The sequence below is a fragment of the Perissodus microlepis genome, chromosome 12, assembly GCF_051167445.1.
Source record: "Perissodus microlepis isolate ML-2025 ecotype Zambia chromosome 12, ASM5116744v1, whole genome shotgun sequence".
Lineage (NCBI taxonomy): Eukaryota > Metazoa > Chordata > Actinopteri > Cichliformes > Cichlidae > Perissodus > Perissodus microlepis.
This window is the reverse complement of record NC_140472.1, coordinates 21,698,388-21,711,709: the sequence shown is the minus strand read 5'-3', so window position 1 is coordinate 21,711,709 and position 13,322 is coordinate 21,698,388. Positions and strand designations below refer to the sequence as shown.

Below are 13,322 nucleotides of genomic sequence, written 5' to 3'. Positions count from 1 at the left end.
ATCAAGCCATGTTTCGACTGCACAACTGCATGCCTTGAACAGTTGCAATAATCAAGGTTACAGTCCTTCTAGAGTTTCTAACAGAAGAAAAAAAAAAGGCAAATCGGGAGCATCATCAAAGTGTATCAATGCCCACATTTTATACAGGAAACGTGGATGGCGTTGATGTTTTGAACATGACTAAACCTTGGTGGTTTCTTATCAGTCTCTTCAGTTTCAACTGTGAAGGTAACAAAACAACAATTTAGCGCTACAGTGGTTAACACATTTGTCTCACTAGTGAAAGATCCTCAGTTCGAGACGGTGAGGAAACACAAATCCAGTCAGAAGGCGACATAATGCCAGTACTAAGCCCGGATAAAAGAGAGGACTGCATCAGAAATGGCATCTGGCATAAAATTGTGTGAACCAAATCAAACGAGTGGATCCATCTGCTGTGGCGAAGAAAATAAGGGAGCAGCCAAAAGTGCCTGTACTGCCGGTATGCAACTGACCTCTGATTCCTCATCAAACAGTTTAGACAGTCCTCCCAGTGAAGCCCTGGACTTCATGTTTGAATGATTCAAATTTTCTTCTTCTATCGCCTGGTGCCTTTAGGGCTCGCCACAGCAGATTGTCTGCTTTCATCTCACTCGATCTCTAACATCCTCTTCTGTCGCTTCTGTGGTCTTTCTCTTGTCCTTCTGCCTGGGAGCTCCATATTCAACATCCTGTGTCCAGTATATCCACTATACTTCCTCTGCACATGTCCCAACTGTCTAAACCTTGCCTCTCTAACTTGGTCTCTAAACTACTCAACCTCAGCTGTTCCTCATTTCTTTTCCATTCCAGTCAGTCCTAACAAAAATCTTAGCATCTTCAACTCGGCTTCTTGTCTTTGTTGTAAGTGCCAAACCATACATCATAGTAGGTCTCAGTACCATCTTGTAAACCTTTCTTTTCACTCTTGCAGCTTCCTTCTGTCACAAATCACCCCAATAGTCGTCTCCACCCACTCAACCCTTTCTTCTTCACCTCTCTTGAGCAGTTTTGTAGGCATTTTTTGTTGTTACCAGAGAAAGTCTGGCAAGAAGAAAGTGCGCATTGTGTTGCAGCAGCTGGAGGTGAATTAAGAATAACATTAACAAATCAGCTTTATTTAAGAAAAACACTTTCAATGTGACACTTACTGTTTCAGTCAGTCCACAGCTGCCACTAATTTAATATACTGAAAGGATTTTTCCAGATTAACTGCCTGAGCTGCTGCAAGAAGGACTGACAGCCACACGAGTTTCAAATCTGATTTGAAATTCATGTTGCCGATTTCCAGCCCTAATTCGTTTATTGTCTGGAAACATTCTCACTCCCAACTTTGAATTAGCAAACAATTTGGAAGCAAACAATGCAAAGGCATTATGCTCCGTATGTCAATACAAATCATCTTGTAGTCTGCAATCATCAAGTGGGACCAAGCTGTGAGACATGAGAATAATATCATTTTAAATCTCGATTATGCCAATTTACAGCACCTCCACTTATCAGCTTCCTGGGAGAATCTCTTTGATAGGCTTGATAATGAACTCTCAAGATTTTTACTGGCATTCTAATTCACACTTGTACAATCACGCATAGGGAAGTAATAAAACCAAACAACACTGAAGTAGCAGGAGCATAGCATCACTTTAACTTCATAATAAATGTTTACTGTCAAACTCATTTCAGCAGAGATGAATGTGGATTTTTTTTGATGAAAACGTAACAGTGACTATATTAACAGCAATTTGTTCAGATCATACTTACAAATGAACATCTCCCAATAATACAATAATACTGTTGCCATAAATTTTTTCATGGAAAAACAACAATTTAGAATCCGACAATGATTCACGTTCAATATGTTTGCATGCATCAGTATGTGACGCGGGTCCACGACATGTTTGAGGACAGTGAGACAGTGATGAGGTGTATGTTAGGAGTGACAGATGAGTTCAAGGTGGGGGTAGGATTACATCAGGGATTGGGCCTGATGAGCCCTTGTTTGTAGTAGTAGCGCAGAATTCTCTATCGACTATAACGTTTGATGACATTGCGATTGCCCCTGAGAGTAAGTAGCAGGTGGAAGAGAAACAGGTGGGGTGGAGGTATGCTCTGGAAAGGAGGAATGAAAGTTAGAATACACGTCTGTGAATGAGAAGGAGACAGGTGTAACAGTGACCATTCAATGAGCAGAAGGGGTGAAGTCAGATGAGTTTAAGTACTTTCGCCTGTCTCATGCAAATCCGAAGCAACAAATGGTGCATAACAGAGGTGAAGAAAAGAGTGCAGCCGGGGTGGAGTAGGCGGAGAAAAGTGTTAGGGGTGATTTGTGATAGAGGATAGCAGCAAGAGTCAAAGGTAAGGGCTACAAGATGGTAATAAGACCTGCTATGATGTATGCTATACTAGGGCTGGGCGATATATCGAGTTTTTTAAAAATATCGATATATTTTCATACGAGATATAAGACGTGACAATATCGTTTATATCGATATAGTCTATGTTACGTTATAATTATACTTGTGGAGCCGCAAGTTTGCCTCTCTTTCGTCCACTTTTGTCTCTACGCTGCGTTACTCGGCCTGCCTCTCCTTCACTGAACACAACTCCTCCTCCCCCATAGCTTCACCTGCAGGCAACGACAAGATGAACACGCCAAATATCGAGTTACTGTGGATCGCCCCGTGCGGCTGGACGGCGTCAACGTGTTAGCGAGCTAACCGCGCTAACGAGCTAACCGCGCTAACGACATGCAGCCCACAGGGGCTGCATGACCTAAAATCCTTTCATTTTCTCAAAAATCGACAGCGCGCCTTATGTATGAATTCTGGTTGTGCTTACTGACCGCGAACCGATTTTATGTGGTACACGGCGCTCAGCAATCTGTCAAAAAATGTTTTAGTTCGACTTTGGTAAGCTACGGAGCTGCACCGCTTGATGGATTGTCGGAGCATTACGGCTACCGTAGTCCGGAGCCTCGCGGAGTGATACGTACTGTGCTTCAACGTAATATTACAGTATTGTGTGTGTGTGTATAAGGACCATAAATGGCACCTGTTAAGAGACGTGGTTACAAAGAGGATTTCAAACTCAAGGCTGTCAGTCACGCAGTAGAACTTGGGAACAGAGCAGCTGTGAAATCTGTCTGTCTTTGTTATTATGCTCATTGTCTTTTAGTTTACATTTTGACTGCACAATTGTGAGCTTTTTGTTATGCACAAAAACAACATTGTTTTCTTTTATTTATGGAGCATTATTATTTAATAAATGCTGATAATTTATTTTTGAGTAATTTCTTCATGTACATCTACGCTGTATGTTAATAAAAGTGCCTGTGTGACATCTGGGACACAGCTTTGACTAAGAACTCTCTTTTTGTTCTTACCTTATGGCTTTAAAAAAAAAAATCGAGATATATATCGTATATCGCCATCCAGCTAAAAAATATCGAGATATGAATTTTGGGTCATATCGCCCAGCCCTATGCTATACTGCCATAAGTATTTATTCACCCACCCAAATAACTGAATTCAGGTGTTTCAATAACCTTTATAGTCACAGGTGTACAAATCAAGCACCTAACCATACACACTGCTTCTGAATACCTTTGTGAAAGAATGGGTCGCTCTCAGGAGCTCGGTGAATTCCAGCCTGTGCAACAACTCCAGTATTCGACAGTCAACTATTAGTGGTATTATAACAAAGTGAAAGTTATATATAAAGTGGTAGGCGACATAAAATCACAGAGTGGGCTCAGTGAATGCTGAGGTGCGTAGTGCGCAGAGTCAGTTGCTACAAACTTAATGTGACCTTCAGATTAGCTCAAGAACAGCATGTAGAAAGCTTCATGAAATGAGTGTCATATCATGATATCAATGATATCAATCAATACAGCAATTCCAAACAAGACAAGCCCAGGCATATCTGACAGCAAGAGCCATGTGTCAGCTTCTCATGATGATGATTTAGTACCAAATGTGTTTCGCCACTTGAGGCCAAAACACACCATCAGAATCCACACGACGTGGAGATACTAGCAACTGGTCATGTGCAACCAATAGTAAACAAATGACTCCCCCAAGCATGGCTCGGTGTGACAGGACGAGCAAACAGTGGAATGAAATTACTGATTTGGTTTGCTGTCTCACCACTATTGCACTGTAAAGCTGCTTCTGCTGGCACCTTGTGGCAACAGATTTACGCTTTCAATTATGTAGTCTGTCATCACTGACAGTAACTCGCTGGAAAAGGAGGACAGAAAATGCCCTCATTTTGTTTGCAGTAATAAATGCTGCTCTCTGTCGCTGCAATTACAGATAAAAAGTTGTTCAGTAGTTTTTTCTCTATATCTTCTAAACTGTCATCAAAATCATGATCGTAAGTTCCCTTAAAATGTTGTGATATCATTTTGAGCCTTTTATTGCCAAACCCTACACTGGTGTTTTGGAAATGCCTTATCTGTTCAAGTCAGTACAGTGAATCTGTGTGTTTAAGTCATAAAGTGTGGAAAGAAGTACAAGACAATAAAAGTGTCAGAGTGAACAAAGTGTATGTGTGAAGTTAAAGGCTTAGTTTCCAGCAAACGTAACGTGTGTACATTTTTTTCTTGGTGTGTGTTTCTTACACCATGGGATCAGCCCAGCTCTATGACTCACACTGACCACATAGGCTGTATACATTTGTATGCCTGTGGCTTTGGCTTTGCATGTAAATATGTTATTTACCTGCAAGCATTTGCTTGAATTTGATACCTGTGTGTGGTTTCCTCAAGTGAGAGGGTCTGGGTTCATGGCAGCCGCAGAAGCTTCCTCTTTCTTGAAAAGATCGCGTGGTTCTTGCCCTCCTCTCTGACTGCTCAGGGTTAGAGTGGCAGCCCTCACTGCGTACGACGCACGCCTCGCTCTCACTTGTGGTCTCTGTGTGGTAACCTGTCTTCCTCTCTAAGTCCAAGTCCTCCCTCTTCTCTGCTGACAACTCTTTCCTCGCTTCCTTCCTTTCCTCCTCCCTCTCCTTCCTCTCCTCCAGTGACTGTTCCCGCAGAGGTAGGCAGGGTACGGCCGTCTCAGGCTCCGAGACGGAAACGGCAGTCTCATAGTCTGTGTTGTTGGCTGTGCTGGCGTCTGGGAGTAAGGGTTTTTCAGTGCTTGATTGGGCAGGAGTGAAGAAAACCTGAGGAGAAGGCATTTTATTTAGTATGTGCAAAGTTCAAATTTCTCACTGGCAAGATAATGAAGCAAAAAGCTAACAGTTTACATACAGAAGATCGCCCTTCAGCTAGCATTTAAAAGGTGGATGTTTGTGTTCTCATGCACCAAAGTGCACATGTTCAGACAGCAAAATAATGCAGTCTTTACTACTCTAAAGCCATAAAGGAAAGTGAATGGTTTCATTTTTTGAAGTTCCCTCAGCTGGCAGTAAAACAGAATAATATCTCTGAATAAATGCTTTGAAGGAGGAAAAGTTGTGAGCGTAAAGGTGTGAAATGCGAAGGGCAGAATTCAGACATGCACTAGTCTTCTTTTTCATGCCTAAGCTCTTTCAATAAAAGGATTTTTTATGCCCGGTGCTCAACTTTTATTCCATATTTCACACACTCCAAACAGTGGTCACAAATACTCGTCCTTTGTGCTTGTTCTTGTTTTTGCATTTAACGGCAACTGCAGCTGTATTCCTGAAGCCCTAACATTTTTTGATCTTTTTAAGTCTATTTGGTTACATGCAGACCGATTACTTAGTATTTAAATGTGGTGCGTTTTTATCATAAAAGCTGTTATGTGTTATTAAACTCATTGTTAGTCTATACTGGTTAACCCCATTTGATTTTAAACCTTCTTCAACAAAACAAACATGATACCTGGGAGGTAGAGACAGCCACGCTGAAGTTTTCTGGAACAGGTGGATGATCGGGTGGAGCAGCTTCCGTATCTACCCCTGGTGTAGAGGCCGGTTCTGGTGCTGAACCCGATCCGGGGCTCGGAGCTGGCAGCGCATCTACTTCAGATACAGAGTCTTCAGTGATTGGAATGAACTCGGAAGGAGTGATCGCTGTGGTTCGATCCTCTGATATCATAGGGGACTGGAGTGAGCTCTCACCACCAGCACCAAGTTCACCAGGCCAGGATCCTGGGGTGAGCCCTCCTGCCCCTGGAGTGATGGTAGCGGTGGTGCTGGGAGGCTCCAGCTTCACTTCAGGGGGCCTGTGATGATCAGATGTCCGGGAGAAGCGTTGGTGAGCTGAGAAAGACTTCGGAAGCAGCTGTTTCTTCTGGCGTGATGACCGTCTGTTGTTGTTACTGCCGCCACTGTAGTCATCAAGGATCCCGGAGTCATCGCCCTCATTGGTTCCCGAGCTGCTGATGCAGTTGATGAACACATTTCGATTGGTCGTAGAGGACGATGATGAAGCCTTGTCAAAGTCCTCAGTCTGAGAGCGTGTGATTTTCTTTTGCTTGTGGCTGCCAAATCCAAATGAGTGGCGTGACTTGGGCCGTCCGCCGCCATCGCTGAACCCCGTCGACACCGACGTGCTTATTGCCTGCTGATTATTTCCGTTGGCATCGGTGCTCTGTGTCAGCGGCGGTGTGAGGTTGAGGTTGATAGGCTGGACACGTGGATCGCTGTTCCGTTTACTTGCGAAGCTGAGAGACGGCGTGCGGAACAGGCTCCGCCGTTTCCCAGTGCTGCCGGAGCTGGAGTTGGTGCTGGAAGGCGAGGAGGTGTGGACGCCATTTCCCACTCCGCCTGAAGATGGAGAGGAGGGAAGGGACTCCTGCCTCTTGCTGCTGCTGCGGCGGAAGATTGGCAGGCGGGAAACAAGAGTTGATCGCCGTGAGCCTGATTCACCCATTTAAAAGCTGAGGCAGTGGGCCACTCTGAGAGAACAAGCAGACAGAGACATTTAATAAATAAACCATTCATCAACTCCTGAATACAGCATGGCATACACCACTTCTTCTCTGGTGCCAAACCCTTATGTGGCAGCTAAGAACTCTCAAAGTCCGGTCCATTAACCCTTGGAGCACAATTTTATTTTTCAAAAATGGAGTTTAACTGTACAAACTGCTCACATTTCCCACTCTTAAAGTTCCTGCTGCATCTTTACCCATTCTGATATGGAAAAAGTGTCATACTTAAGAGATTTTTCCCAAATCGGGCATGTGAAATGACTCCTTAAACCAAAACAGTGTTGTTTACACCATTTCTCCTAGTGTCTATGTGTGAACTTTCTCTAATGGAAAAATTTAATCAAACACCTGCCTCAAAAGAGCTCAAAAGAGGCAAAAACAGAATCTCATTTCACATTTATTCCATACAAATAAAGTGGTTGTCAAGTCTGAACACACCCAGCATACTGAAGGGGCTTAGCTGAAGTGTACTTCTGTTTATTGTACATCAGTACATGTGAACAAAGACGGATCTAACACTCTCACAAAGGTGTGAGATCTCACAGAATGAGAGGCAGTATTTTTCATTCGGTAAAGCAGGTATTCTGGGTGTAAAAGGCCTTTTTGTCTGTCATCAGCCTGTCAGATAACATTCAGCGCTAGCAGCAGTCGATGTTCATCTGTTGAGCCACATCAATTCGGGGCTTGCTAAATGTCTGAAGACAGGAGGGATGAAGGGGTGAAAGACTTTAAAATAGTTCAATTATTTTTTCATAGTGAGAATTTCTTTGTTTCTCTCTAGCACAAAAGTGGATTAAACTAACAAGAAAACCAAAAAATAACGTCTGTTTTGGCATCGGCTACTGGACAAATTGTTTTTTTAAAAACATCAATACTAGCCGAGAACTTCACTTTTAGCCCATCCCTACTTTAAGGTCATCTGGCGTGTCTCACAAAAGAACTGCTGCTCTGATACATCTCATATTTCATAAGATCAAACAGTAAAAAAAAGCTCTTTATTGCCCCAAAATGTCATTTTCACTTGGAAGTGCATGTAAAGAAACGTGACTATTATTAGATCTGCTATGAGACCTGGAGGGTTGATTTCTGTTTAACATGTCACACATTACAATTAACATTTACTTGACAACTAAATTGTGCAGACAGACCTAACCCAAGGGGAGAGCCAGACAAACAGAATGGAAGGAAGTGAAGAAGAGAGAGTTACAAAATATCCTAAGCGCTCTTTCAGGGTTTTTCTTGTATGGATGTACTAGAAAAAGATCAAATCTTAGCACAGTTATTTACAGGTACAGTAAGTTCATTTTTTAAGGTCATTTGATAGAAAAAAGAATGTTGTACTCATAAATATACACTATATACACCTCTAATAAACAATTTGACTACGTTCCCACATTATACGAGACTTTATCCACTAAGTATCTGAGTCCAACAATGCTAGATCAACTTTAAAAAATGTTTCATTAACAGAGACTAACAGCAGCTAACAGATGCTAACAGCAGCTAACAGAGGTTTTTCTGTGCTTACCAACAGAAAAGTTCAGCGTATCCTCAAAGCTCACCTCGGTATCACAGAAGCAAGCTTCACTTAATTGTTTATCCTACATTGACCACCATAGCTAGGATTCTGCACTTGAATTAGGAGGGGTAAGGAAATGACGTCCAGTATCACCTTCAGCCATATGCAATATGGTTGAAATGACCTGTGGCTCTTTAGTGGTTCACTGTGTGTGTTCCCCTGGTCTTTCTCCTCTCACTATTAAATAAAGGGGGAAAAAAATGCCCCTAAAAGAATTCAGTAATGGATTTATAGATTTTACGTGCAGAACCTCTAAGTGTTTGCAGTGGTGCAGATTATCCATACATTATAAACTACTATGTAGCTTTCACAAGCACTAATAAATCAGCCACTGACTGAAAGCACAACATGGAAAAGAACAAAATAGGAAAGACCAGAATTTTGGAAAAAAAATATAACAGCACCAGTACAACTCATGGCCAACCATAACTTCCTGGCCTATAGCTCACCCTCTCACCTGCACTGGCTGTTGACAATACAAAATTAGAGCGTCAGCCTGCAACAATGTTCCTCACATGATCGTACAAAGAGAGTCTCTGAGTAAACACAATGCCCCACTGCTAGTAGGAACTGACTAAAGTTCCCCTTTTTGAGTCATAAAGGAAGGCTTTCATTTGAGCAAATACTCCTGTCATTGTTTTTTTGCACTCAGTAAGCGTAACAGTGACTATGCAGTCCCTGTACTATTGAAGAGGCGACCTCTCTAAGAGCTCCTGAAGTGTTTTGTTTTCAATCTCTGCCTAATAAGCTTACATTAACACTCTCCACTCTGAAGTGGCGTATTATTAGTCTCACCTACCTGAAAGTAAATGTTCTCATATTCTAAATGTGATGCAAATTTTAAATTACAATTTAACTCAATGCAATGTATAAAATGGAAAAGGAAGAGAGAGAGGAAGTCAATAAATAGTACTGCCAAACAACGGCGTTAATATCACACGTAAAACAACTCATCATACACGTATTAGGCTAGGGTCTGTCCTCGATCACATCTAGCTGTTCGTGCAAGTCAAGACAGAGCGGTCACCAGCCGTATCAAACACTTCCTTTTCAGATTAGCCAACAGTTTAGTAGCTTTAGATTTTCAACCCACCACACAGCCATTTGACCTGGTCATAGTACTCTGCGCTAACCGATTAAGACAACCAATTAGACAGATTAAATCAGATTGAGAACGCCTCTCTCATTTAACAATAAGGGCAAACAACCTGTTGTCAGACTTTACAGGGGCTGAAAATGTCAAATATACACTCACTCAATACTACCTTTGGAAGCATTGTTTTATTATAATCATGCTGTCATCTATAATCTAACACAAATTACATTATAGGCTCAAAAGAGCTAACAGACACTCAGGCATTTGCCTAAACTCATCACTGCTCAGTAACTGCTCATGAAGCGAGGCTACCTACAAAAAAGGAAGCAAAACTTCACCTAATCTGAGTTCCCCTTTGCTTTGCAATTAGTCTCAGAGCTGCTGAGCTGAATACAAAGTGCTCGTTTTGCTGTGAGCTGGAGTTGTTTCTATATAACTGTCCGCTTAGATGTTCACTTAAATCAAGAATTACTTGAATTGGAGAAGAAAGATTTCTAAGCACGTTTCTAGATCTCCAGCTCTAGTTTTCCCAAATTAAACACATGACAGGTTACGTTTTCTGTCATTGTGGCCTTCACTCCATGTAACAATAGTGATATATTAATATCACAATCCTCAAATAAACCAAAACAGAATGAAGAACTTTACTCATGCAGCGCTCTGCGGTTTTTGGCATCTTATCGACACACCCTACAACAATAGTTAACAATCAGCAGACAATGCCACAAAGACATCCTCCCATCTCAGAGTAATTTTACACTGATACTGTACATGATCATCGGTTTGAAATAATAGGTGTGTATAGGGTGTGAAAAATGGGTGTTTCCTATAAAACAGGTTCTGGGTGCGATCATTTTCAAAACCATAACCACATGTTAGAGTTAATGCAAACCATACTCTTCTATTCAATGTAATGAAAGATTGCAGGGAAGGAGTGCTATTTGAAAAACGTGTGTTTTCATAGAAGGAGTAAGCTGGCTGCAATGCTGCTGTAGACAGTGTTATCAAAGAAAAACATTCCCATATTTTTTAGCAAATACCTCTATGCTGAAAAACAGAAATACTACTGGATTTGAACTACAAGCTATAGTGCTACATTACAAATAATCTAGTGATACAGCCAAGGTTATAACTAGTCTTTTATCAGTCTATCTCATCTAGCTTCTTCTGACGGTCTGTGTTGATAATATTTAATAAACGCACACACCTCTTTCCCACAAGCCAGGGCACATCTTAGCTAATTATAGGCCAATCTCCAACCTTCCTTTCATATCAAAAATCCTTGAAAGAGTAGTTGTCAAACAGCTAACAGATCATCTGCAGAGGAATGGTTTATTTGAAGAGTTTCAGTCAGGTTTCAGAGCTCATCACAGCACAGAAACAGCTTTAGTGAAGGTTACAAATGATCTTCTTATGGCCTCTGACAGTGGACTCATCTCTGTGCTTGTCCTGCTAGACCTCAGTGCAGCGTTCGATACTGTTGACCATAATATCCTATTAGAGCGATTAGAACATGCTGTAGGTATTACAGGTACTGCACTGCAGTGGTTTGTATCATATCTATCTAATAGACTCCAATTTGTGCATGTAAATGGAGAGTCCTCTTCATACACTGAGGTTAATTATGGAGTTCCACAGGGTTCAGTGCTAGGACCAATTCTGTTTACATTATACATGCTTCCCTTAGGCAGCATCATTAGAAGACATAGCATACATTTTCACTGCTATGCAGATGACACCCAGCTCTATCTGTCCATGAAGCCAGATAACACACACCAATTAGTTAAACTGCAGGAATGTCTTAAAGACATAAAGACCTGGATGGCCGCTAACTTTCTGCTTCTTAATTCAGATAAAACTGAGGTTATTGTACTCGGCCCTGAAAATCTTAGAAATATGGTATCTAACCAGATTCATACTCTGGATGGCATTACCTTGGCCTCCAGTAACGCTGTGAGGAACCTTGGAGTCATTTTTGACCAGGACATGTCCTTCAACGCACATATTAAACAAATATGTAAGACTGCTTTCTTCCATTTGCGCAACATCTCTAAAATTAGAATATCCTGTCTCAGAGTGACGCTGAAAAGCTAGTTCATGCATTTATTACTTCCAGGCTGGACTACTGTAATTCATTATTATCAGGATGTCCAAAAAACTCACTGAAAAGCCTTCAGCTAATCCAAAATGCTGCAGCAAGAGTACTGACAGGGACTAGAAGGAGAGAGCATATTTCTCCTGTTTTGGCTTCCCTTCATTGGCTTCCTGTTAAGTCCAGAATTGAATTCAAAATCCTGCTCCTCACATACAAGGTCTTAAATAATCAGGCCCCATCTTATCTTAATGACCTTGTAGTACCATATCACCCTATTAGAGCACTTCGCTCTCGCTCTGCAGGCCTACTTGTTGTTCCTAGAGTATTTAAAAGTAGAATGGGAGGCAGAGCCTTCAGTTTTCAGGCCCCTCTTCTGTGGAACCAGCTTCCAGTTTGGATTCGGGAGACAGAAACTATCTCTACTTTTAAGATTAGGCTTAAAACTTTCCTTTTTGCTAAAGCATATAGTTAGGGCTGGACCAGGTGACCCTGAATCCTCCCTTAGTTATGCTGCAATAGACGTAGGCTGCCGGGGGATTCCCATGATGCATTGAGTTTTTCCTTTCCAGTCACCTTTCTCACTCACTATGTATTAATAGACCTCTCTGCATTGAATCATATCTGTTATTAACCTCTGTCTCTCTTCCGCAGCATGTCTTTTATCCTGTCTTCCTTCTCTCACCCCAACCGGTCGCAGCAGATGGCCGCCCCTCCCTGAGCCTGGTTCTGCCGGAGGTTTCTTCCTGTTAAAAGGGAGTTTTTCCTTCCCACTGTCGCCAAAGTGCTTGCTCATAGGGGGTCATATGATTGTTGGGTTTTTCTCTGTATCTATGAAGCGCCTTGAGGCGACTTTTGTTGTGATTTGGCGCTATATAAATAAAATTGAATTGAATTGAATTGAATTGAATGTGGAGAAAAAGTGCAGTCTGCAAACATATCCTAACATAAACTAAGCAACTTGTTATATAAACGTCAGCCTGATATTTGGACAGTACATGTTTAAATAGGGAAGACTTCTGAGTGTATCGTGGATAGAATGCAAACTCAAATAAGCATGTGGATGGTTCTTAAAAGCAACTACGTTTTTTTAAATCACAGCAGAAGTAACATTAGAGAGAAACGGGATACATATAGGAAACTTGAAGGATTAATGACGCATAGAAGTAATATGTGAGCAAACAGATTGACAGAATGAACAGCAACAGAATGATGTTATAACTGTGTCACTCACAAGCAACTTATAACACTTTAATAACCCTGTAATATCCAGCAGTTCAGCCGCAACACACTTACACTCTATTACATACATTTTTATAGGAGTGTGATACACTGCACCGGGATCACTGGAGCCATGATCACAAAATACTGTTGTAAACAGTGCTGCACATCATGCCAAAATAAGCATTTTTCCATCTGCCAACACAGACCATCGCTGTGTGCCAACCACGCACAATAATAAGGCTTCTATTAACGTGAAGCAGCGATGTTAGATAACCCTGAGGCCACAGGAGGCATTTCACAACTGCTTTCATGAGCTCCAGCAATGAATGCTGTGGTCCTTTAAGCTTCTGCTGAATTACATGCTTCTTAGATCTGTTGGTGATGATGATGATGGGCTCAAAATCACAACAA

At 41.7% G+C, this 13,322-nt stretch overlaps 1 protein-coding gene across 1 annotated transcript in view; it reads right to left on the bottom strand.

The window, feature by feature from the left end:
* ccser1 (coiled-coil serine-rich protein 1) overlaps nucleotides 1–13,322 on the bottom strand; it is a 131,665-nt gene that overhangs the window by 117,672 nt on the left and 671 nt on the right. The window contains exons 2-3 of the mRNA XM_084946730.1: nucleotides 5,870–6,887; nucleotides 4,767–5,184 (exon numbers count right to left, since the gene is read on the bottom strand). Coding sequence (XP_084802856.1) covers nucleotides 4,767–5,184; nucleotides 5,870–6,862 — 1,411 coding nt within the window. The 5' untranslated portion in view covers nucleotides 6,863–6,887. The remainder of the gene's footprint in view (nucleotides 1–4,766; nucleotides 5,185–5,869; nucleotides 6,888–13,322) is intronic.